A 26,329-nucleotide genomic window follows, 5' to 3' on the forward strand; every position below is an offset into this window, starting at 1 on the left:
CGAGGAGGAGGAGGCCGCGCTCCCTCCCCGGTTCGAGTGGCGGCCGCAGGTGCGTCCCCGCCGCCTCACCGGGGCTCGCAGCGCCGGTGGGGGGCGCGCCCGGGGCTTGCACGGGGAGGGAGGGAGGGAGGGAGGGAGGGAGCGCGGCGGGGCCTCGCTCCGTCGACGGTGCGCGGCCAGCGCCTGCCGGGAGCCCCCCGGGACGGGGAGGCTGAAGGGTTCCCTCCTGCGCCTCGCTGCCGGACGCGGCTCCGACGGAGGCACTTGGCGGGTGGCGGTGAGAGGCACGGCGGGGGGCGTTCAGCCAGCAGCGGGAGTGTTGCTCCGTGCCCCTGGACCCGCTCCTGCTATCGTGAAGTATAGTTTCCTGAAGTAGGAATGGTATCCGCTGCAGTGCCAGCCGTCCGAATCGGTCTGGGTCATTGTCACGTTTTATTTATTTATTTAAAGCTGCTTAGCAAGTTCTTGAATTAAGCCAGCTCGTTCAAGGCACTTCTCTGACCGAGCTTGCAGGGCGCTAGCTGGAGCTGGGCTGGTATCTCCGCAGTCAATGCATCAGGTGTCCCGCAAGAGGGACAGGATGGGACGCACAAACCAAAGCCCAAACCCTTCCAGTTTAGTGTCCTGGCTGCAACCGTGCTGAGAACGGGCGGAGGAGTCCTGTATCTCGTCTGGTCTGTAAATCAGCAGGCGACTGCAGTCATCTGAGGCTATTGTTATTTTCACAGGATCTAAACTGAGCAAGGACTGGGAGAGCTTTACGCGAGCCTGACTCTGCTGTCTGCCGCTGAAGCTGGTGGAAGTCTTGTAGATACAGCTTGAGTCTGTTTGCAGCAGATAGCTCATCAATATTTATTTATTTATCCTTGTTAAGCAGCACCCAAAAACTAACCAGCTAAGTCCTTAAACAAAAACCCCCAGTTTTCTTGGAGTGCAAAACCAATGGTGTGTTTGCTGCTGTTGTAATATTTGGAAGAAAGAAGCCGAGCAGCACTGTATCCTCGGAACCCCCCCCAGATATCTGTGCTGAACTACAGGCGGCACGCTTTTAACAGCGCTCACGGTTCTGTTGTGCTGAGGGCATGGTAAAAGTTTGCGTAGAAGTATTTCACCAGCAGACTGGAAGGCTTTTAGTCTACTTGGCAGATTTTATCCCCTTACGTTTCACTTGTATTTCAGCTCTGCAAACTAAATACAAAGTAAAGAGAGTAGGTGGATGTTTGAACTTGTGTTGCTTAGTGGTGGCCGATCTGTCTCATTCTGGGGGAACGTGGTGAGAGTGATACAGTTTTCAATTAAATTTGAGTGGGCTACTTGGGAAAATCATGTTGTTTCTGGCAGGTACCTATCTGATTTTGCTTTGTGTCCTGTTTTTTCTTGTCTTTGTTGCCCTTGAGTTCTTCTGTGTCAGAATTCATGTGAGGTTCTCCTCTGTGTTCTCTCTGAAACTGGAAAAATATTAACTTAGTGATTGTTTTTTGTAAAAACTCATAATTCAGCTTTAAAGCCCCTTGTTTGGACTGCAATACCTAATACCTTAATCCAGCAATAATGCCATTCTTAATTAAAAAGCATCCTGTCAGATTCAGAGCCCGCTGGAATTGGTAGAAAGATTTCTGTGCTGAGTTTAATGCTGCCTAACTTTACATCTTCAGTGCCGACTGGCACCCGAGATGCGCCATCTGTGTCACAGGGAGCCACAAACGGTTCACCTGTTGCAATGGTTCACACCTGGCTGAAGATGTGGATCTAAAATTTTAAATCTAAAATCAATCTGAATTCTTATGGCATTTTTTTTAACATGCAATCAATGCAGCTGAAATTATAACTTAAAATGTATCTTTTTCTCATTAAGTGGTATTATTGTGCTCTCAGTTTTTATACATTGACTATTTTCTCCAGTTTCTCGAGGTGCTTATTCAGGATTTATTTCCTAATTCTATGAGCTTTTGAAAGGAATGTTCAAACTGCTCCAAATATTGCTACACACTCAAGAGCATTTTTAGTTGTGTTGCTGTTGATGATAGGATCAGTCCCTGTGTCTTTGGTTTTGTTTTGATCTACGCATAACCCAGATTAAAGGCAGAACTTTGGTAGGGTAACATTTTGCATTGTAAATGAGCACCCTGCTGATGATTTAAGTGCTAATAGGACGATGAAGATGTTTGCTAATCTGAGGAAAAATGCACTAGAGCAGTGGGAGGAACTTGAGTTAGGTGGCCCCAAGTCCGTCAGTGTGTCTCCGGCGGAGTTCAGCTGAAGTTGGTTTGGGGGAGCAGATTTCTGTTGTTCTAGTCAAAACCTTAACAGCTCTGTTGACATCAGTGGGGTTTCAGCGAGTCTTCACATTTCGTAGTGTTTTTGGAAAGCAGGAGAGTAGAGTCCCTATTCCGTTGAGCAATTTGCTCGTTCCTTCCTGCAGAGCTCCTTACCCGCTGCCCCAGGGCAGCTTCTGGAATCGCCAAAGCTGTCGGGGGCTTCCCGTCAGTGCGTGTCCTGGGCACTGTTTCCACATGGTTACATCTGTAGTAAAATGTGAGTTTATATCAACACTGTAAATCCATTTTATTAGCACAGCTGACGCTTCTAACGCTTTGGCTTCTGATTTATCTTGGTGACAAGGCTTGGTGGGAAGCGTGACAGCTGCGGCAGCTTCTTGCTGGATGAATAAACGTTGTTCATCTGATAGTCGCTGGTCTCTTCATCCAGGGCTATCAGCCCTGCTAGAATTTGTCACACGCTCGGTCCAAACCTCGCTCATCTTCAGAGCAAGGAAAAGTGGTCCCCAGGAAAAGCCCTCACGTTAGGGCTGCTCTGGTATCCTGATGTTGGTTACGAATGTGGAAACTTCTTGTTTTTACACCTAGTGAGCAAAGCTTTATCGTCGGCTACTGAGTAGCTGCAATTTACAGCAGCAAAACAAACAGAACAAAAATCCTAAATCCCTTTGCTTGTAGAATGTGTGTCCTCAGAGGAAATGGTTTAACTGTAGGTAGAAAAAATTTCTTGTTAGGAGTCCCATTTCCATCAGGAGTTGTTGGCGTAACCGAACTGACACAGCTCCTGCCGTGCAGATTAGCCCGCTTCCTGCTGCCTCTGCCTTCGTCCCAGACTGGCCTGGTGCATCAGCCCTGCCTGCTTTTAACTGGGAAAGTTGAAAAGGGACCGTGCATTCTTGGCTGGAGTGACATTTTTAGTGCAGCACAACTATAAAGCGACAGTAATATGTGTACTTGCATATTTTGTTTCCCCTGGGGAGGGAAGACTGAAACTGCAACTGCACGGAGTGCATTTTTCAAGCCTATGCAGTTGAGGTTTCTGTCGAGAACGGTCGCGATACTAGCATTGACTCAAGTGCAGTTGGCAGAGTGTTAAAAAGTATTTGGGGGTGCAACAGGAATTGGCAGCTACCATCGGTTGGTGCTCCTGTTTTACCTGTCTGGAAAACACATTTCTTGCGTGGAGCTTGAAGACTGGCATATATAGCACCAGCTGGGAGAAAAGGTGATACTGTCAACATGGTGCCTTCCACAACTCGAAGTAGACTTAAAACAAAAAGATACATTTTTTTCCTTAAATTTGTTTAGGTTTGGTTGAAAGAATCAGAAATGGAGGGAGGGGGGTGCTGTGGGTGTGAGGAGAGGGGTTTGCTTGCTCTGCTTTCTGAGTGTGTCTAGGTCTGTTCGGTTCTTGTTCTGTCAAAACCCGTGGAGCACCCCAAACTGTTGGAATTGCTTTGTTTTCTGAGATTCATCCTCCTGGTTTTATGTGTAGCAGAGAATATGTGCGTGATGCCAAGAAATGCGTCACGGGTGGGCACTGAGGGATCAGAAGTGGGCTACCTGGTGGAGCGTATAGCTGTGGCAAAAAAGTTGTCTAAGGCTAGCACAGATCTTTGCCTTCCCACTGACTGTACAGAATTACAGTCTCTTAAGATTATTTCCTCAGCTGGGGCTGTGTACTTTTCAAGACCCTTTCTGTTCCCCTTAGCTAGGACAGTTAAGCTTTCTTCCCCACCCCTCCACTGGAAGAAAGTGTTTCAGGGTGTGCCTTTTGCTTTTTACATCCCTCTATATTTTATTGTGTTCGAGTACCTCGAAATCTGTACCGTTGTCAGGCTGGTGCCATTACCCGTCTGCAGACAAGGATGAGACTCCCGGCAGAGGTGACCCACCGCCCCGCCGAGGCCGGCAGGACCTCCCGCAGCACTCGTCTCTGGTCCCGAGGGTGGCTGAGAAAAGTAGGTTGGCACACGCGGTACCTCGGTTCCTTTTTGCAATTTCTAAATGGATCCAGGTGTGAAGGGTCTTAGATTGGAAAAAGGTTTGCCACAACCATTATTACTGCCTAGGGCAGGCGTCTCTATCTTTTCTGTCCCAGCTGGCTTTAGAAGGCGACTTTGTTACTTAGCTATGAGTAAATAAACTCATTTAGGTGGACACAGTATCTGTTTTTTTTTTTTTCCCGTTTGAGCTGAACTGGTAGTGGTTCTTACCATTAAGCTAGGATGGGGAAGGAAAGAGAATCTCCACAGCATTTTATTAGTTCTGTTTCAGGCAGATGCTTGAAGTTGGCAAGAAAGTCATCCACAAGCTCTTATGCGCTGGCTGGACTGAATATAAGTTATCTTTGCAGAGACGTAGGGAGGTGTCATTTTATATGCTTTCATTTTTACATGTTTTCACATGCGGGGCTGGTTTGCTGGCAAAACAGGGACTGACCCTGGCCAGTAGAGAGAGGTTCCCCTGCAAAAACTGGACTGGACATCAGGACTCCTGACTGTTAGTGCTCTTAGTGGTTTTACAACCAGCTAGTCTCGTGACAACTCCGTCTAGCAGATCTTAAAAGAAAAACACTTTCTACAAGTTGTCCTTTATCTCATCTGATGGAAAAAGCAGTTAGAAGCTGTCTGTACAGTTGGGGTCTTTATAAACGATACTCTAATGAGGTTCCATCTGAACCATTTTTTTGCCATTTGGTCTTAATTTGATTTATGTTAATTTATTAAAAAAATACAATTTAAAGAATTTTAGTTATAATAGGATTGCTCTCTGGTTTTCCTCATATATACTGTATTTCCATCACTTTTTTTTTCCCTTCGACCCTCACTGGCTAGAATAGACCCATTTTGGTGCTGAGTGAGGTAGTGCAGAAGGCTCTCTACAGTTAAACTATGAAGGCGTGTGGTGGATGAGACAGATAAGGCAGATACGTTCTCACAGTTACGGCAGGCTTTGTTTGCTTCTGGAACTGGATTCTAATCTCGCCTGTGCCATAAACTCCCTGCTGGTCAGGTCGTGCTGTGAACTTGCACGGGGCCCCTGTCGGCTGTCTGGCTTGAAGCAGAATGAAAGGTTGCCGGCAGGAGGAGTGTCCTAAGTCTTGCCCATCGGGGGTAGCTCTGCTGTATGTTGCGCTCTGAGAGCTCCTTAGGTTCTTGGTGCATTCAACTGCCTGGCTTGGTCTTGGGTCTCTGCCTGTAACACAGTGAGGCTGTTCTGTCAGAGGCTGTATAGTTCACCAATAAAAAAACCCTCAGATTTGCAGCTGCCAACAGGTACATTTTGAAAAAGATGGCTACGAAGTTTAAGGTACAGTTAGGGCTTAACTGAAGCAGCACACTGAACAGCCATTCCACCCAGTAAAGGGGGTCCGGGGCCGTACAGAACGAGGCATTTCACAGCTGTAGTCATCTATGCAGACAGAAACTGATTTAAAGTTGCAAAAGTAACCGTGTTCCTGTTGTTTCAGTGCGTTTGGCTTGATAACTCAGTCTGTGTGTTTGATAGGTGCATTTTGCCTGCCAATTTACATTTTAGCAGTTTAGTTGAAGTACCAAAACCATGAAGTGTGTGAGATGAATGGGAACTTACCTTCTCAGGCTTACTTATTGTATTCAAAGTGGGGGTGAAAAAGCCTGTTTTGATAAAGGAATGAAAAAACGTTTGCTGCAAGAGTGACAATTAAAATTTAACCTAATCCTCCTACTATAATTATGTAGAAAAATGTACCCAGCACCTCTTCATGGATCTAATGTACTATTTCAGTGCTGAGGAACTGTTCCGCAGTTAATAGTAAACTTTGTCACCAAGCTCTTCTGCTGACTGGTTCGCTTCTGTGAATGGGGCTGACAGCTGAGACAGCCTCAGCAGCTCAGAGAACTGCTTGTTGATCTCCAGGTTTTGATTCTCTGAGGAGAAAAGGCTACCCTTTAAGAGGAGCTGCTGCTGCTTACAATGTCCCCCCCAGCCGCTGGTAGCAATCTGTGGCAAGATGATGGTTTTATAGTTGGATGTTTTTCCTAGCTCTGCCCAGTTCTATTCTCTTCCCCATGTACATGCCTGATGTATTCAGAAGTAGTCTAATGCCATACTCAGACTGTTTTCAGGTGAACAGAGAACTAGCACGTAAGCTCTTGCAAATGTAATCTCACTTCTAGCCTGAATCTAGCCATCACAGCTTGGTAATGATGCTTCATGGGCTTTTCAGAATTCCTAGGTTATGTTACTGAGACGTTATATTTCAACTGACACTGAAGCAAGTCCAGTGGACTAACCTGATCTTGGGAAAAGGTGACTACTAGCGGTTGCATAGAAGTTCCTGAAAATTCACGTAGAAAGGAGTTGAATGCTGAAAAAACCCAAACCTCATTCTCACAAGTACAAGTGACAGTGTTGTGGAGATGGTAATCTAGAGCACTCTAGGAAGAGATTAAAAACCATTGAAACATTTACTTAGAGTAAAATTAAGACACTTTAACCTACACTAATTCATTGTAATCTGTACTGTTAATAATCAGATAACTGTGCTATCCCCCTTATGTTACAGCGAAACTTTGTGAGCTTTAGTTTCTTGTTCTGCTACAGCTTCCTGTGACCTCAGATAAAGTTCAACTAGTTCCTAAACTGTATGTGCATGCAACTGTACAAATACCTTGTAGTGACAGGGAAAGAACATAATATCATTAAAGAAACCCAAACCACCCCAACCTGCCAGACGTATTAAAGTCATGCCAGGTAGCTCAGCAAATTAATAAGGTCAGCACCGAAGTGATCCATCCTTCTGTCCCTGTTCAGTACGGAGCAAAATGCTAGCTCCCTGCATCCAGCCTAACCACGAGAGCGTATCATTTGTATGTCAGCTTTACCTGAGCACATCCACAGATTAAGACTTCTTTAACACCACTATTACAGCAGTTGGGGATAATGTTCACAGATTTGTTTTTTATTTCAGCAGAATATGTACATATTTATCAAGAGGGACAACTCCACTATTTTCTAGAAGCATTTTCTTGCCCACATGGTCTCTATTGGTTCGTCAGTTTTCTTCCAGAGTTTCGTCTGTGGTCAGAAAACTACCCTTGCAAGTTCAAACAAAACCTGTGGAATAACAAACACATTATTAAATCAAATAACACATATTAATCTTTAAAACAACAGCTTACACTGTAAGCCAGATAATCTGGAAAATAACTATAGCTGCAACTCTAAAGTTACTTGCAAAGAACTAAAGACTAATTCCATCGTACAGTACATTACACAAATAAGGTAATGTTGATTTTCAAATTATGAAGTATATAAATTGCACTTTTTACTGAATTATTCAGTGTAATAGTGGGGAAAAGGAGCCAACCTCTATGGTGATGAGTATTACTATCATCCACTCAAGGCGCAGAGCATGTTTTTCATTCAGGTGATTTCGCATTAGGTCTGTCAACTCCATGCAGTGCTGAAGCTTTTCATTCATTACCTGAAACAGATCCCAAGCATGTGGCAAAGCTGGATTCCACAAATTGTATGACATAGCTAAAGAAACACAATCCACAGCGGGGCTTACTGAATGTAACTGCAGAAAGGTGTTAATGCTTCTGCAAAAGAACTGAAGGGGAAGTCCATAAGGCAGCATGCACAAGCAAGGGGAGTGTTCATATAAATAACTTATTTCAATGGGTTTTAGATAGGCATCTGCAGGTATTAAATAGCTACTAGGTGATTTCTTGTCATGAAAACAGATGCAAGCGACGATGACGCAGCTTATGGGAATGCCTCAAAGGTAACTAAGTCAATATTGAAGGTTGCTGTACCACTGGAAAAGTTTCACATGCTTCTTACTCTGGTTGAGCAGTAAGCATTATGTTGCCCTGCACTGAGCTCACCTGGATCATCATATCAGTAAGAAGACTGCTTCACATCTCATTTTTTTAAAACTTTTCTTGCACAAGTTTCAGAACAAGAATTAAAGCTCCTCCTCTTATAACTATTTAAAGCCTAATTTAGTGGCTTGGGAATAAGCAATCAATCCATTCATTTAGGTCTAGATGGTTGAAACAAGGTCATTGACCTAAACTAGGTAAAAGATGCGAGTGGGTTACAAACACACAGAAAAGGGAAGAGTGTATAGGATCCTACTGTGCTTTATTCACCTTCTACAGTTAAAACAGACACTTATGAAGCAGTCTGTAGCTCTGCTAAGCCAAAGACGGCTGATTTGGGTATTCTTGCAACAATAAGACACCTACCTTGACTCTGCGATTAATGTTGAGAAACTGGCAAGTTTTGTCATAAAGCTCTTCCAGTTTTTCTCTATCCCAGTAGAAGTCAGGTGTTATTAGCAGGTCAGAACTCAGATTTATGCGGTGTCTAAAAAGAATGGTTACTGCAGTATTTCAAAGTTCTTTGGGTGCATATAGGAGTAAATATTTACATAGTGGTTAGAAGAAAAATTATGGAAAGCTTTTCTTGTTAAATAAAATATGAAAACCTCTCCTTTCATAATAAAAATATTAACATAGTTATTGTTTAAAATTGGTAACATCCTCTGAAACTTTTCTGAGAATACTGTAATATGCATCAGTCTTTGCAGTGTTTTTGCCTTATGGCAACATTCCTCGACCAGAAGTTAAAGAAGGTGACAAACTGAGGAGGTAGTCCTTCACTATGCTAGTAGCTCACTGAAGCTAAGTATGTGAATTAAAGTTACTGGGGAGGTCTGTAACAGCTTGTTTCTATTCCAGAGCTCTGAAGCGTGAATGACACCGCACGCTGGGTATGTGAGCATAGCTCAGAACCAGGCTCCTGGCTCAGCTCTATAAAGGCAAGGAGCTATGATCTCCTGCCCTCAGCCTACTGCTCACATAAATCTTTGGACTTTTATACCATCATTGTGCATTACAGAAGGGTCCTCCAAGTAGGATGATAAAATCTACTGTTTAAGATAGGAATTGATTTCTTCATTTACCTCTTTCTTCACTTTTTTAAAGTGCATAATATTGTGTATTCCTAATGGCCAAGTTACACTTGAGAAGGAAAAAAAAAACAAACATTAAATCCTTGCAATGTAGCAGTGGTTTCTGAGTGAATCTAGGGAAAGAACATAACTTGTAGAAGAGGCCAAATCCCTGAAAAACTTTAACTGTAGACCATAGTTAATGGCTCTACTTAACCCCCATGCTTCCTCCTTGTATCCTTTTGCATACTGTACTCTCTGTTATAATTGCAGGTTATGAAACATGCATTGCTGTACCTAGAAAAGGAAAAGGGTGTGGAATTTGGCCATTTACAATGTGCTGCCTAATGCCTGCTTATAGTTGAGATACCACAGTGAGAGTGGTGAGGCAGTGGGAAGCACAGTCCTCTGACCATGACAGCACAAACACTGCCTCAAGCCAGAAGGCGGCTGAGGGAATCCCACCAACAGGGCTCATGCCAGACTGTGAACTACTCCAAAGCTTCAAGTATATCCCAGTCTTTGTACCACACACAAGGTGATTTTTAAGTTCCGTGTAATACAGTGTCTTTGGTGTAACAAAAAAATGTTACCTTAATGCAAAGAGTTCTCCAATTTTCTGCATCACATCTGCATGAGACAGTTTCACCTTTCTTCCTGATTTTAGTATCTGCAAAGTAACAGGTTTTTCACCGCTTGATCAAATAGCATGTACTGTACCTTAAGAAGTCTCACGTTCTCATACAGCCTGAAGTTCGTATGAGCTAAAATCTGAATGCATATCATACTTGTTACAACACTTAAGTTTTGTTTGAATGGTGCCTTGCTTATCTAGGTTGATAAGAGTATCACCATTCAACTGGTCTTCTGGGTTTTCAGCAAGCAACCAAGTAGGCTGTCAGTATCAATACAGGATCCTGGAACGTTTTCTATGAATGGTTTCCCAAACAAGAGATCATTTGTCCTCTCTTACTACTATTGCTATTTTTAAGTCATGACAGTGTTCTTTTACCTTGCTACTTATTTGTCCTTTCTATAGGGTTCTTCCTCACTTAAAACAAACAATGTATTTCCAGTTATTTCTTTTATTAAAAATAAAGGAGGATTTGTCTTTTGAAGCCTATGAATCTAATTTTTAAATGCAACACGATATGGACTTTGTATTTTAATTAAGCCTTGTGGAAACACTAGTCTAAGTAACTCACTTGAACTCTTCATTACATTCAGGTTACAGCAGACTACTCTGAGGCCAAAGGTGCAACACACACCATTTGGCCAGGTTTTTAAATGCTGCTTGTCCTGTTACGCATGCATGTCCCACAGCAGCAGGTGACGGTGGCACAACATGGGAAACGTTATTCCAATGCACACTCCCACCCTCGCCCCCCAGCCTTTTAAAGACTGCTCGTTTCTTGTCCCACCCCTTTGCAGGTTTTCTGAGCTTGTGTGTTGATGGCTTTGCCATCAAATGTATTAAGCATGCGGTTGCTTTTTCCTATATCCACAGCTATATCTGGTCTTTAACATAGCACAGGAAAAGAGGAGGGGAAAGGTACAAACAAGACCTCACCTCAGGAATTGACTGGATTGATTCCACAAAATTGTCCAATAATGATTCCCAGATAGCCAGTTTTACTGCAACACAGAGGTGACAAAGTGGAACACTGTGAGACGTAGGTATATATATATGCTTTCAAATGATCTTAATTTACATCTACCGACACACTGTTTTGGGATGCTACAGATAGGTTTGTATCAACATGTACGATATACCATTGGTATTATACGATACATGTTCATACATCTACAGACAAATTTGGGTTTGTATTGACAGCTCTGCAAGCAGAACCACCTCGAGCTCAGCTCTACTCTCCAATGGACTGGTTCAGATCCTGGAGAACTTTTGCTTCAGCTCAACAAGGTGTGTTTGAGTGCTATGTGCTGCGTACGAAGCCTTTGCAAAGTGCATTCCAAGGAGGCATGCTGGAGATAATTAGCCTTGCAGGAATCAGGCTGACTTCATCTGGTGCCCCTTGAGTCTCCACTTTTTCTACACATTTCTACAGCATTGTGTAGAACTTTTAACTTCCAATTTGTCCAATACTTGATGCAGCATGCTCAAACCACGGAGAATTAGCTTGTATAGACACACCATCACCTGTATTTGTTGAAGCTAAATTCAAGCTTAGGCAATCTTACATTTTGTTTTGGTGAATATATCATTCACTGAAAAGATAATTTATCTTTAGTGGAAGTTGTTCAGCACAGGCAATGCCAACACAAGTTCTACTCTGTCTCAGCTTGAGCCTTAAAGGATGATTTCTACAGGGAAACGATATAACTCAGGCTCTTTGTTCTTTTATCCTCAGATTCCCAGGCAAGAATGAAGTAATAAGGACAGATCAGTTTCAAAAATTAACCCTGTTCACTCAGAAAAATTAAACAGATAAGGTTTATTTCTTAAAATGAATGCTTTTTGGTAGTAATCGTTCGCACCACTTAGTCAGGACACACAGTAAACTCAATGCTGAGCATCTTTCATGGTCTTTTTTGAGTACAGAAGCCTAATCCAAGTCAGTGAGTTAAATGGCATTTAATTTAGCCCTTGAAAAGAGGCCAATAGGCATTTCAGCTACTGCTGATTATTTGACAGAGGTTGGTTTCTGCTGTGTTGTACATTTGACTTGGACTACACTTGCATCCTCTATTATCAATGAACATTGCACTGTCTTCCCTTATGGTGTACATGTCTAGCACTAATGTAAATTGGTACCAATTATCTCTTGGGAATAAATCCCTTGCTCAGTTGTATGTGGCAGCACTCTTCCATGCAGTGGTTTTATGAATAGCAAAACTATAGAGAACTAGAGGCTTTTTTCCCTCAATATTTCAATAGCTCTTTCTTCAACAGCCAAAAACCATTTAGTTATGCTGTGTGCCTTGGTCAAGTGGTGGATCACTTCAAAAACACGCATTCTGGTTTTTGATATCTGTTTAAAGGTGTTCTTTCTCACATACTACATGAATTTTGTCATTCACCCTAAAAGCAGTAGAGGTAGTACGATTTTCTTCCTTAAAGGCCTTTTTGAGGATAGCCTTATTGCCGCTAGCTTCTATCCCCACTTCCTACCTCATTCTAGGTCTGAAGCAGCAGCATCGCTGCTGAGCCTGACTTCTTTGCAGTGCCTCCTGATGGAAGTACCACCTGTAGCACAGCCGTAGCTGATCAGCCTAATCAAACCATTATCTGGGACTCCAGTCCATGCACTTGATACTGGAATGCTTCCCACGCCAAGAATCACTTCTTTACATTACTACCTGCTTTAGCTGGTATCTATTTTTTTCTGGTAATGATTTCAGGATCAATGACCTAAGATTACTGACAGCTTTCTAATTCCAGACTCTACACTTGTTACTATCCTAGAATAATCTCAAAGATGGGCAACAGTATGCCCAGTGGAACATCTGTCTTTTGCAAAGTACATTTCTTAATTTGCTTTGCTCATCCTTAAGAAGATTTACAGTGAGCGAAGTAATTCCAATTTATGGAAAACAAAGCGAAAGCTTTGAAAACTAATCCTCCCACTGAAGCACAATCTTTACACAGTTCACCAAACCAGACTCTAAGTCTTCAACCTCTCACTGTCCAAGTCTCACTTACAATGATATTTCACAAAATCTGTACCACAGGTGGATACTACAAACAGTATTAACTTACCGGAAAGACAAAGGGCATTTGAAAAGGCAAATTTCTGCAGAACAACTTCATCAATATCCAACTCAGAATTTAACAAGATTTCTCCCTTATGAAGCTTTGACTGCCCTCTGTTAAAACAGGATTGAAGCATCTTCATTGACTAAGCCACCAGAAAAGGAACACTTAAAGAATAATCAACAATGCAAGTAAGGTTGGTTGTTTTATATAAATCATGATGTATCTACATGGCTATCACCCCCATCCTTGCATTTTACTTATGCTCAAACCAACAATAACCAAACAAATCACTGAAAATTAGTTCTTCAGTCTATGACTATGTCAGGAATCACAAACACCACATCTGGATAGTCCACAGTTTTCAAGTGGCCAGGAAAAAAAAAAAAAAAAGACCCCTTGGCCTCTTACCAGGTTACCTTAAATAAGCTGACCTGATATGGTTCAGCTTATGTTGTTACAGTGTCCTGTTTAGGAGCACAGTTTTTTTGGCGCTGTTAGAAAAATTACAGGTAAATTACACAATCATTTACATTGAAAAGTATTTCCGTAGGGATAATTTGCTCCGCATGATGAAAAAAGTATTTAACAAGGCAAGACAGCTTGCCAGATACATCCTCCCATAGTATTCAAGTTATACCTTTCCTAGGAAGCAAAGTACGCGCAGAATGCCTCTTTGTATATGAACCTAGAGGGCACTGAAGAAAGCTTACGCAGAGAAGTACTGTGCCTTCTTTAAATCAGAGTCGGCTCAACAATGTGTATTTATTTTTCCTGTGAGGTACACAGGTTCTGTTTAGGATTGTTCTGTTGTTTGGCACGTTCGGTTGTGTAGACACAGACCTTCTTGATTTACAAAATTTAGTGTATAATCAAGTCCTAAAGGCCATTACTTGAAAGTTTAGCAGTTCAACAAAATTTGTGAATTTAGATGTACTGTTTTCTCCTTTCCCTATTTTTACTCATTTGAAACAAGAATAAAAAAGGTGTATTTCTACTAGTTACTTTCATGTGAATTTGTTGTAAATGCCTGTTAGCTTTTATATAAATAGGAGTGCCTGAAGATACTTACTCTCCTATTCTATAGTTCATCTCTTCATTCTCCCAATGGACTAGTGCAACTTCATATGGCTGAATTTCATGCTGTTCTAGCACTCGCATTATATTCTTCATCTAAGAAAAAGACAGTTGGACACAGGAGCAGTTACTACTGTAGTATATTATCACTCTACAAAGAGCTAGCATGTAATAGGCTGATGAAGGCAACTTCCATGCTTATTAAAGTTATTTAAATAAAAATGAATAGGTGTGCTAGTAATTTTTTGTATTCAAATGAAGCAACTATTAGCAGTTTATTTCTGAAGCCACGTGGATGAATTTTGTGGCTGTGAACAACTGCAAAGGATCTATTAAGGCTAAAATGTCATTTAATATCTACATTTATAAAACAAGGTAGGGATTAACCAGAGCAGCAGTAAAGACAATGCAGAAATATTCAGTATTACAACAATGAGCTGTACAAAACTTCAGCACGTCTGAGTATGGGAATGAATCTTTAGGATAAAAACATCAGGTGGCTGCTTCTGCCAAAATTACTAGTTTGCTAAAATTAGTAGTTTTGTTTCAACTACCAGAGGTCACGTCATGTTACAGAAGTCCTTTCACTAGAGAAATAAAAAAAGAAAAATAGTTTCAGCTGCCTACAGTCAGCCCTGTAAGCAGTTGAATGCGCAGTTCCACTTGGAGGAGTAATCTCATTGTCATTTTATTCCCAAACACACTAAAACCTGATGCAGGAATAATGGGCTCTGCTCTCTCACAAAGCTCTTTTCCTTTAACTTAGGATCTCTCACTCTTGTTCTTTTCTATGCGTTAAAGCCTCCTATCATATAAATTGTTATGCAATTAGAAACAAATTCTGAACTGAAAAAACCCTCATCTATAGCATGCACATACAGGTATCAAAAAAGCATCTAACTACACAGCAGCTACTAAAAAAAACCCCACAATATACTTTTGGTGCCTAAGTTCTTTAAAGAAGTATTTTCTACTTAGTGATACTTAAAATAATCTCTTCAAAACAATGTAGAATAGTTAATCTTTCAGTGCATACTGTATGTCAATAAATTGTCCCTGAAGCATTTCCTCCAGGTTAAGTACTTTGAAAATCTGTTGGATCACCTGCAAGAAACACTTTTCTTTGCAGTACTTGTTTTCTTCATTACTTCCAAGAATTTCAGTGATCCTATCTAAGGCACGACCACATTTTTCACTAAAAAACAGACAGAAATACTCTTACATATGCAACTGCTTGTTTTGTACCCCTGAATGTAATACTAGCATGTCTAATGCCTGCCATATATTCCCGATATTATGGTAAACAAGGATATGAAAAAAAAATATATATTTTCCCCTCCAGTGAGGAAGTATATGCTGTTAGGCCAGTCAGCTTAGATACACAGCTTCGAGGGACAATTCAGCAATGCAAATCCTGCTGAAACAACGCCAGAGCCAAGAGCCAATCTGTAACATAGCATGCCAGATTTCAAGAGTGCACTCACTCGGATCCAGGCAGCCTAGCTGGCATTGTGGAGCCTATATCAATATAGTAATAGTTATGCTGTTAATACATTAATAGTCTCCTCCAGAGCTACAACCAGGTCAGGCTTCCCAGCACCAGCAGAGAGTAAGATTTAACAAAGCTTTACAGACCATAACGGATTCTGCAGAATTCATGTGTCTTGTATTACGCATATTTCCAAAGTTCTTCCATTGCTCTGAATAATAGGAAATTATGTTTTAGTGGCAGCTTTCTTTTAAAGTAATACGTTAGTTTCCATTGACTGATGTGAGTTTATTCTAGGCCCAGCCTAATTTTACAGAAGGGACTACCTGTGATAGAGTACATTTAATGAGAAGAGGTGTTCTGGATTCACTCAATGCAGACCCTTCCTATTTGAGACAATCGCTTCGCAGTTTCCTTTTAACGACACACATGAACTCCACCTAGTTTGGCTTTTTGCCCTTACTACTTCTGGTGAAACTAGTGCACTACCTTGCTGCACAGGTACTTGAGAACAGTATTTTACATCTTTAAGTCCTATTTACGATCAGCCTGTAGTTATAATTTGTTCTGTTAAGTGTCCGTTTGTTTAAAATAGTTTTTCCTCCCACAACTATCATTCTGGAGTACCTTTAAAGAGCAGTTTTGTCTGTTCACATTGTCTCTACACACTGTTTTACTGAATTACTTTCAGTTTCAGTTCTACAGACCAGGTCTTCGTATTGTTTTGGTTCATTAAAACTTATGCATAAAAAATACCCTGTTTGAGCAAGTTGTTTGAAAGTTAAAACTTTGACTATGATTTCAAAAAGCAGAAAAAGGCAGTTTTCCTCTTTTATAAATCAGGCCAACAGAGGACCAACTAAAGTTACTTCTACTGACAAAAAGAACGTGGTGTCAAGTTTTCAAACGTACTTAAGCATGTAAAAATGTACAAGAAAATGACATTTTTCAGAGTACCCCAGAGGGCAGAGGTGCCCAATTCATAACTATCAACAGGAGTTAGTCAGCTAGTCTTCAGAAATACCTGTGACTCAGTAGCATAGTTACAGCCACTGCTTCCTAAATGTGCTACAGGCAGGGTTTGAAGGGAAAGCTAGTATCTTTTTGTAGGCCTGCTGATGTACTGAAACTCCCCCAAACAGGCAGGAAATCGGGCACATTTCAGGTCTGAAATGGAAAAAGCAAACTCGAATCCAGAAGTTGTTCACATCTGGAAACAACAGCTCTGTATTTTCATTTACCTTAATTAACATCCTTCTATGAATGTCTGTGCATCTCAGTATCGTGTTCAGTATGCCAACTACTTTCACAGACCCTGCCTACAGATAAGATCAATGCCTTTTCTTTATGTATCTAGCACTCAGCTTTATTTAACCACAGTAAACAAAATGCATAGATATAAAATATTTTAAAAGAGACTATAAATATATTCATAAAAATAAGTATGTCTGGAGCATTCCCCTCCTGGTCAGCAAAGAGCACTGATTTATCACAAGGGATATGCACGTTATTTCGATATCAATATATTTTAACAATTATACCATCCTATAAAAGCTTTCCTTTAGGAAAACTGCTGTTAGAAACACACACAAAAGAAGGAAAAACAATTGTTTACAAATCTGGCATATTTCAAGTTAACCAAATGTAAGCTTTGGATAGTAAGTCTTGCAGTTTTAAGATCTGACTTAAATAGCACTAAAATGATCCTTTTCTGCTGATTTATTTCCTGTTACATTAACTCCTGTTAAACAACCATTCATGTGTTGATTTTTCTGATCTTCAGTACATAAAGCTGCAAGAATTTTCTTTTTGTCAGTCTCACAGGATTAAGGTTTCAGATTTTTGGCCTTCAGTAGAAAATTTCATCCCCTTTGTATGCTACACATCTATTTGCTTATTTTGTGCAGAAAGACAAGTTTCAAAGGTGATACAGCAGCGAGCCACACACTTGAGGGCAGCTACACTCCTTAGGAGAAGAATCAGTCCTCTTCCTTTCTGGAGAGATGTGAACTCTCAAAACCAAAGCGTGCTGGGCTTTGTGGGACTAACAAGACATCTCACTATGAAGCTTTAGCAAACAGTTGTGCTTTACTTACACTTTTCTCTTCCACATTCCAAAACACAACAGCCCCTTCCCTGTGAATTCAAGGAAAAAACTGAGGTGTAATTGCACTGTTTTAAGTATATGATCAATTTTGTATGATCAAGTGTATTATCAATTTTTTTTTGAATCATTCTGATTGAGCTACATGCAATGATCTAGTAAGCTGCACTTTCACAGTTTGCTATTGCTGATAGCTATATTGTTGATTGCTATTAATAAAATAATGTTTCAGGCATAGTTTTTAACTTACCTGAAGAAAAAAATCATGCCAGCATCATCATCTTTTGCAGATTTCTCAGTACCAATCACCAAAACATTTGCAGCATCTAGTTGGAAACAAATAAGCAAAATAAAAGTTCAAAAGGAAGAATTAATTACACTTCTAATCATGACAGCTACAAGCATATGATTCCAGCTCAACAGTTGCATGCTAACACTTTCAATGTCAGTCTCATATTTTATTTTTCTGATTGAAGTGTGACAATATAAAACTAAGCAGCTTTTCTAAAGTGTTGCATGCTAGACAGACTCAGATGCTATGTTAAACTTCACTATAAACTGTAGTTAATGAAATGTAACAGTTCTAAAGAACAAAAGACTTAGACAAAACCCATGCAGGGCATAGTAAATTAACCAGGAACAGAATATAGAAGGCAAAAGTGGACATGAACACAAGTGAATTATGGAAGTTAGCCCACAGTTGCAGAGCAATTACTGCTCAAGTTCTGCTTGCCCGGAAGACCAAAATCTCCCTTTTCTATACAGCGAGGGACTAATCTTGCTGACTTTGCTTTGTTAGTCAGAAACCTGAAAGAGCATACCCCCAAGGCAGCAGAGGGAACATCCATGTTTTCCTTTGGATCTGAAGCATGCTTTTGAAATAAATCTTCCAGTCACCCTCGTTCACCACACTTTGGATTTGCACTGCAGAAGTGTCAGGGTGCACAAACTGGATTTCTTTTGCATGAAATTAAACTGGAAGATGAGCTCCAGCACTGCACTTAAAGTACTCCAACCATGCTAATGGACATTCATTATATAGGACCAGGCTCTTACACCAGCTGGTGCAAGCAGAAGGCCCCAAAGTTTGCTCAGTGTGGGTCCTGGGTGCTCAAAACAGTTCCACTCCCCTGCCCTTCCCCTGTAGCTGCTCCCCTGTACTGCTCTGCCAACGTAGGCGTAGCTTTAGAAGCCCAGCTGTGGTTATGCCAAGGAAAGTTCACTTTCCAGCGTGACTCATTTTACCATTGGTAGCCAGACCAGCAAAACCTCCCACCTCTACTGTGAGCTGAGACTCCGCAAAGAGAAATTTGCAAGGCCTAACACCTAAGCATTAAAAAGCTCAACCCCTTTGCATAAATATCACAAAGCAATCACCAGTGCACCAGTTTAGGTCTGGGTATGAACTCCAACATTTGCTTTACTGCTGAAGTCACAGAGGGCACGTAGCCTAAGCAGGCAGGAAGAGGTGACTGAATATGGGCCATACTTTTGCTAACACACAACTCGAGACCATGCAGTTAGTTGGTCTGTATGAACTCTTCAAAGATCTCTCTTTCACTTGCTATTCCAATTCAGAAACATATGACTCGATGAATCACTGGAGCAAGCTTTGGGTGTGAAGTGGGAGTTCACCACAGAAGAAACATTTGTCTGCATTTTCTCATTTGCCTTTTCAAATATCACTCTTACTTTATCAATCCCCTCCAGCTAAAACATATACACTGAACGTGAATTTGGTCCTTTATAAATAGTCCCTATATAAATAGTCCCTCTAAAATGTTTTTAAAGGGGTCAAAAAAGAATAAAATTAAGCAGAACACTACAAAACAACAAATCCACACAACGTTTTCTAATTTAGATTTCTATGTGCTAGTACTTCTCAAGTTTGCAAGATGTAACATTCAGCTTGGTGACTGAGCACTGCTACATCCACGTGTCAACCACCACAAAACGTCACATCTGCTGGCACAATCAAACATCCTTTCATTAATTCCTTCAAACTTCTGGCAGAGTATCTATTGTAAGGAGTCAAAAACACACCAGGAATAAACGAAAGAACTGGCAAACCCCACACTTTCAGGGTAAAGTACCAGCAACAGCACAATTTGCGTTACAATAACTCAGTCACGCTGAGGTTTGTACAAAGTTTCTATCCTGAAGCAGTGAAACCAGTGTTGTTTTCATACAAAGGAACTAACTACAAAGGAACATGATGCCTGTATTACATAGCACCTTCTCTTTCCATGTTCACCTTTCTGAGAAATACAGCCATTACCAAATCTTGCATTTAAAAAGATCCACTGGATTATTATCACGGCTGGTTTATTAGGTGTTTGAGAGTCAGCCAGGTATTTGATAACCTCTACTGAAACGCCCATAAGCAATATTTGTCATTCCTCTTAGCTTTATATAATCTGTTCATTCACAAAAAATAAATAAATCTACTGCCAACATATGAAAATCACAGCTGTTCCAGGGCATCGGGTTCGTTAAGCTATAAAAAGCTCCATTTGTTTTTCTCCTGGAGTATCCTGCAGCTATTTCCATGCCATACTTTCGCAAGTCTTCAGAGATACTTTGGATAGAACCAGAACCAATTACTTTGCTGCAGGGACTCATCCGACTAGCACGTGTTTGGCCAGTATGAAGTATCGACTGCATTCTCTTTACCAGAATTAAATTTGAATGTGCATCTCCTTTACGTTTCACTTAGTCAGCAAGACTCTCTCTTGCGTGCCTCCAGCCCTCAGTGATTTACATTAATAGAAGTCTGAGTATGGAAAGAAGGTGCAACACTTCAAATTACAAAGTTGTTTGGCAGCTGAAGCACTATGGCATCACATACCGAAACACTGATTAAAATAAACTTTCAGAACATTTTCAGTTAGCAGATTTCTTCAAAAGTAGTATTTCTGGTATTAGAAAATTTCAAAAAATATTTTTATTGAATGCATTTCTAGGACTAATTTTTCAATAATTTAGTGTAACAGTAATTTGAGGAAAAATTACCATACGGTAATAGCAAGTGCTGGTTATACTGCTATTCTGGAAGGCTTATTTATTTATTTTTAAAGTAAATGGAACTTTTAAATAGAGCTACATGTATATTACAAGTACCATGATATATTCCAGGGTATTACCACAATAAGAATATGTTAAGTTATAAAAATTATATACCTCACCTGTATTTCATTTAACGAGATATAATATTGTTTTTAAGATGTTTTAAAAATCTACCTCTAGGCAAACTTGTTATTTCAACATATCCATGTGAAGTCAGGTCATGGCACAGATTACCAAGATGATACTCATCTGCTGTTGCAAAGGCTGTGCACTGCATCAGATTCTGCGCCAAAGGAATAAAGATTTGAGTTAGGGAAAGGCTGAAGCAAGATGTTCATAAGACACGTTCATGTTTGCCTCAAATTGATCACAAGAGTGACACTTTTCATTTACTTTTCATTTACTCACTCTTTTCTACTAATCATCTTTGCTATGCTGTCCGCTTCGTGTACAACTACTAATGAGGTTACTCCAAGCTAAGTGGGGAAGAAAACCTATCCGAGGTTCACAGACGGAGACCAAACCACGTGGCGTGAGTCAGTCACACCAAAAACCTGTGTGACAGAGCCACAAACTGCGCCCTTCTGCCCTGAATGCCAAAGGAATGCTCTAACAGGGGAGCTACAGTTGCTCTCCCATCCTAAGCCCTATGAGGTACTTGGTCGACCACCAAAACCAAAAGCAAGACACCCTCAATACCAGCTTGAAGACCTGTGAAGACGCGTGGAGTTGAACCACCCCGGCCTGCCTATGAAGCACCACAAGCTCCCGGAGCAGCAGGCCGGTCCCATCCTGCCCAGGACGGAGCTGGCTGTGCGGGTAGCTCCGGGGACGGCACAGAGCCGCAGGTGCTGCAGATCAGCGTCCTCTCTCCGAGGGAAACGCTGCACTAACAACACGGCCTCGGCTGAAACCGCGGTCGAGCTGTGTGCAACAGCCAGTTTGCCTCAGTATCCCGCAGCCTGAAATAAATAAAATGCCGTAGTGGAACAAATAACCGGCACAATGCAGGAACGTGAGGCAAAGGGATGCTGACTGGCAGCAGGACTGACTCACGCATGGCAAAGACATCAGAAAGTCATCTGTGTAAAAGCTGTCCTGACTAACCCGACAGGTCACCATAAACCGATCTACAAATTCTACTCCTCGATTTAAGGGGATTTCTTTGTTCTGATACCCTGTATTTCCCACGGTAACGTTCTTCAGTACACTGCAATGGAAGATATCCAGACAGCGCTGCTTCTCACTGCGGATCAGTCACTTTCCAGCTTTTTGTAACTAATACAAAGGGGGATGTAACTAACAACAAACGAACAAAAGAGCTGTTCTCATCTGCAAGCATTTAGACCCACAATACACTTCAAATCCAAATGACTTTCTCGCTGCACTCATACACCGAACTGCAATACCTGAAGAGGTGTTCTGCTCCTGAAGGGGGCCCACCACCAGTGATCAGGAGCGAGGCCATGCGCTTAAACTTCATTTTCTTTTTTCATGTTAACGTTCCGTTATCATTTCTAAAGTTTTGTTTACACGTCATCTTACTTCAGTGACCACTAAGAGAAAATACACTTTAAAAGTAATCCAGTATTCAGACAGCAATTTTGTAGACGTATTTCCATGACTATGCTGCGAGGCTGAGTCAACAGTCGAACAGAATTGTATTTTCAGTTTCCTTGCTGCAGTACCTTTGAAAAGTTGCATTATTACCGTATCATCTGTAAAAAAAACATTCTCAGTATCTATTCTGGAAATATACTGTAATCTTCTAGCTAGTAGTAATCCAAAAATCTTTATCCTGCTCTATACTTTCCATAGTTGATTTTGTTATTGTTCATTTCAAGGCGGATGCGCTAGAGGACAGACTATCTGCTCCTGTGATTTTAGTTTCCAGGCAAAGACTGTGTAGTTAGCACCAGAAGTTGGCTGCCGAGACTACGTGCCTGAATCAGCAGTTTGAATATGCAGTATTATCGTTCTCTTCTTTTTTTTTTTTTTTTTTTAAATAACAGTGCACTGTTCCCCCTTAACTAAACTCTTGTTTGGTGGGGGACATTTGGAATGGGTATAGAGTTTAAGGCACCTAAAATTTGTGCAGCCACACAAGTCTAGTCTCCCTTGACAGTTGATGGAGACCGAACAGAGAAGTCTGTAGGCTAACGAGTGATTCAGCTAAGCCTAACATACAGGTGTTAACTTGTTATCCGTAGGTTCTGGCTGGCGAGCTAGGCCAGTAAACCTCCATCCTGTGCCTCCTGTTACACCCTCACCTGCACACTTGCCTGGAAGAGCATGGAAGGTCTGTCCTGGTGACACGAACTCCAGCCACTTGCCACCCCCTGCTTCCTGGCTGCACCTGGGGATTCGCTCAGGTTCAACTCAGAGCTCCACAGCAACTATCACGGACATCCTAACCACTTCAGCAACTCGTTTTCCATATCATCATCCCCCCAACAACTGCACAGGAACCATAATTCTCTGGTTAGTCCACCTCTTCCATTTTAAGTATACAGAAATTTTTAAGAAAGAAAACCTGCAAGATGAACTTAATCCTCATACCACCACAGGAATCGGTCTTTACCTCCAGGATACGAGCAACCACATCTTCACTTGAATTTCAAGCTTTTTCTATGGTATATGGCTATAGTATTAAAAATCAGCTGAAAGGCTTCTCGCGCCTTCAGACCTTGCAGTATCAGTAACTAACCCGAGTTGCGGCACTAGTCACCGAGGGACTGACTAAACCAGTTGCCACTTTAAAGCAACTCTTCCACCTACCCTGAAGAACTGGTCTCGGGACCATTTATCACTGCTGGTGCTCGGCATTCCAGCTGCAGGCAGCACATGAAGAGAGAGGAGTGCAGGCAAGGGGTGGGAAGGAGCTTATTCACAGACAATTCGGCAAAAGAAAGGTGTTAATGGCCCTTCCCAACAGAAAAACCTCAGAGATCCTCAGGGTTCATCTAACTGAAAACCTTCAGAGTGGGTCTAGAGCTGCTGTCTCCAGAGGCAGACTGAAGAAAGGGACACAGCTCTCAGGCAACTCAATTGGAAGTAGGGCCTGTGTTACTGGAGGGTTCTTGGTTCCCCCAACACATGCAGAGGAAGACACGATCAGCTTTTTCGTGACGGCAGGATTTAGAGAATAATGACAGCGTGTTGAAAAAAAAATAGGGCCTCTCTGTTTGCTGTACTTGTTATTAGTCATATTACAGAAAACGGTCGCATCTTTAAGTTAACTCTTTATACTAAGTACCTATAAGGAAGTACAAAAACAGGTAAAAAAAAATGCTTGTTCCAAAATACTATCAGCCTGTGCACAGTCAGGGTGACCGCATGTCAAGTACCCCTGAAAATGGAGCTGTGTATTTGCCAAAACCACAAAGGGTTTATTCAAAAATAGAAAATGCTTTTGTTAGGCCTGAGTTTATGCGATTTCTGGCATACCATTTTACAGTGTGGAAGCTTCCTTGTAATGAAATAATAATAATCTTTCCTATCAGGCAGAATTTTCTCCATCTCTTCACAATGGAAAAAAGTAAAAATAGCAGTGCATATTACTTGTACACATGTAAATGAAAATGTCAGACAAAAACTGTTAGCACTTCATACTGCCATTCAGAAACCTCAAAAATCTAATAAGAAATGTCACTTCAATCCACCCCATAAAAAAAGGAAGCAACCTCTACATATAATGTCATAGTACAAATAACAAGCTTAAAACAGTATGTGGTGATTTAGGACTAAAATTCTTCACTTTCTGTTTTCAGAGTAATAGGAAAACTCAAGCGGGAACTAAATTTTCTACAACGGAACCTTGATGTTACATTAAATCTTACTCCTGTTAATCATACAAAATATTAAACAAGAGCTTGCATGACTAGAAGGCAAGCATTAAGACCTCGGTGCTCACATTCAGCAGATCATGCAATAGGCACATTTTGCAATACGGAAGCTGCTTCTGAAAGCACAGTGCTGGTCCCAGTCTCATCTACAGCACTATTTTGTTAACAGTACCCTGGAACTCAGCTGTTATTGTAGCTCGAGGAGAACAATAACATTTCTGACACCACGATTTTTTCCTTGCAGATCTTGTAGTTGAGTACACTCACAGTCTGCTCTGGCTAGTGGCAAAGGCTTTCAAAGACCTATCTTAAGGATTAACAGCTACAAGCATGCACTGTTCCACTTACTCATCCTATAGATCTGATATTATCCCAAACAGTTTATTGTTGCAGTTACTCTGTAGATTTAGGAGTCTGGTGATCCAGGAATAATCTTCCTCAAGCAATGCAGGCTATGCCTGCACCTCAGTTCTGCCACTGACAGAAAAGAAACAATCTACTTCTCTGAAATACTGTGAGGCTTCTAATACTAAGTGTTGTGATCTCCATCCAGATGTTGCTACGAGAACTTATTTTATCACTAAGAATAAAATTGAAATAATTTTGCTGTAGTATTAAAGCTATTTCGCTATAGTTTGAAATGCTGTGACTTTATAAAAAACAAGCAGCGATACTTGAGAATACAGACTAAACTGAAAGCTTCTGAAACCTAATCTGAATATTTATAAACTCTATTATTTACTTTCATCTTGATTTCTGTTAGAAATAGAATGAAACCTTAAAACTGGATAGAATTGGGCAAGAAGGATGCCTGGGGAAAGCTGAGTTACACCAAAAGCTGGATTTTTCTCCTGAATATTAAACTAACTTAAAACATTTTAAAGGGATTTAATGTCTTTCCGTTTTAGCAACCAACTCTCTTCCTTCCACTTTTGTCACACATTGCTAGTAGGTCTCTTATTTTGTCTTCAAAATACCAGACACAAGAGTTTCTATCAAGTTTGTTCCTGTTTGTAGAGTTCTGACCTCTCTATGTAGCCAGAGTCAGGTAAACAATGAAATCCTCTTCACCAAATAAATAAGTTAATTGCATTAAAATTTTAAACTAAACCTAAATCTGAACGTAAATTAGGTTGATGAAGTTCCCTTAATATTTTATAGAATGAAAATTTTATTCTTTACCTCCATGTCTGACGGTAGTGGCTGGTTAGCTCTGGATGGCTGCTTGGTCCTCGGTGCCTTTGGTGGCCTCTTAACTGGCTGGTTACTGTGTTTTGGAATAATTTTAGAAGCTGCTACAATCGAGTAAAATCTTGGTGATATGTTCCGAAGCTTTTTAAAATGCTCCGTATTGAGCCTGTAGTTTTCCATTGCTGCCATACCAAAACGTTTCCAGGGTGGAAAAAACATCTCCCTGCTCTGATAATGCACATTTTTTCCCAAAGCCGATACATTTCCTTGGATCAGTTGCCAATTCTTCACTTGCACACATCGACTTGTCAAACAAGAGGAAGCAGTTTTCAGAGCAAACGAATTCCCAATCTTCCTTGCTGTCCTGTCAGTTTTGTTACTCAGCTTTAGCAGTGGAGGTCCAGTTTTATTAAAGGTTTGGTGTCGGCATATGGTTGTTAAAGTGTGGAAAGATCCAGCCTGAAGGCGCAGAAGTTTCAGTCTCATTGCTTCCCTCAGAACTGTATTTACAAGAAATAAACAAAATCCTCTATCAACCCTTTGGAAAGAAACATTACTATTTTTCCCTTAGCTAAAAGGTGACCCATACTCCTTTTGCATTCATTAGTGCTCCTAAACAC

The 26,329-nt window shown here is 41.0% G+C and overlaps 1 protein-coding gene and 1 long non-coding RNA gene across 7 annotated transcripts in view; one reads left to right on the top strand and one right to left on the bottom strand.

Moving 5' to 3' along the window:
* Positions 1-23,206, top strand: LOC308192376. Its single transcript, XR_013948758.1, has 2 exons — positions 1-49; positions 22,884-23,206. It is a non-coding gene; the product is annotated as an uncharacterized lncRNA (long non-coding RNA).
* The window catches only part of RMND1 (required for meiotic nuclear division 1 homolog), a 20,933-nt gene continuing 1,807 nt past the window's right edge, over positions 7,204-26,329 (bottom strand). For 3 of the 6 annotated variants that reach the window (XM_080585905.1, XM_080585906.1, XM_080585904.1), the window contains exons 2-12: positions 25,701-26,209; positions 20,848-20,956; positions 17,858-17,933; positions 17,600-17,639; positions 14,010-14,110; positions 12,944-13,050; positions 10,796-10,860; positions 9,819-9,895; positions 8,519-8,639; positions 7,633-7,749; positions 7,204-7,379 (exon numbers count right to left, since the gene is read on the bottom strand). In XM_080585905.1, the coding sequence (XP_080442031.1) occupies positions 7,347-7,379; positions 7,633-7,749; positions 8,519-8,639; positions 9,819-9,895; positions 10,796-10,860; positions 12,944-13,050; positions 14,010-14,110; positions 17,600-17,639; positions 17,858-17,933; positions 20,848-20,956; positions 25,701-26,195 (1,341 nt within the window). In that variant the 5' untranslated portion in view covers positions 26,196-26,209 and the 3' untranslated portion in view covers positions 7,204-7,346. The other 3 variants (XM_080585909.1, XM_080585908.1, XM_080585907.1) reach the window with 3 other exon arrangements.

The sequence above is a fragment of the Anser brachyrhynchus genome, assembly GCF_964034855.1.
Source record: "Anser brachyrhynchus genome assembly, chromosome: 3".
Lineage (NCBI taxonomy): Eukaryota > Metazoa > Chordata > Aves > Anseriformes > Anatidae > Anser > Anser brachyrhynchus.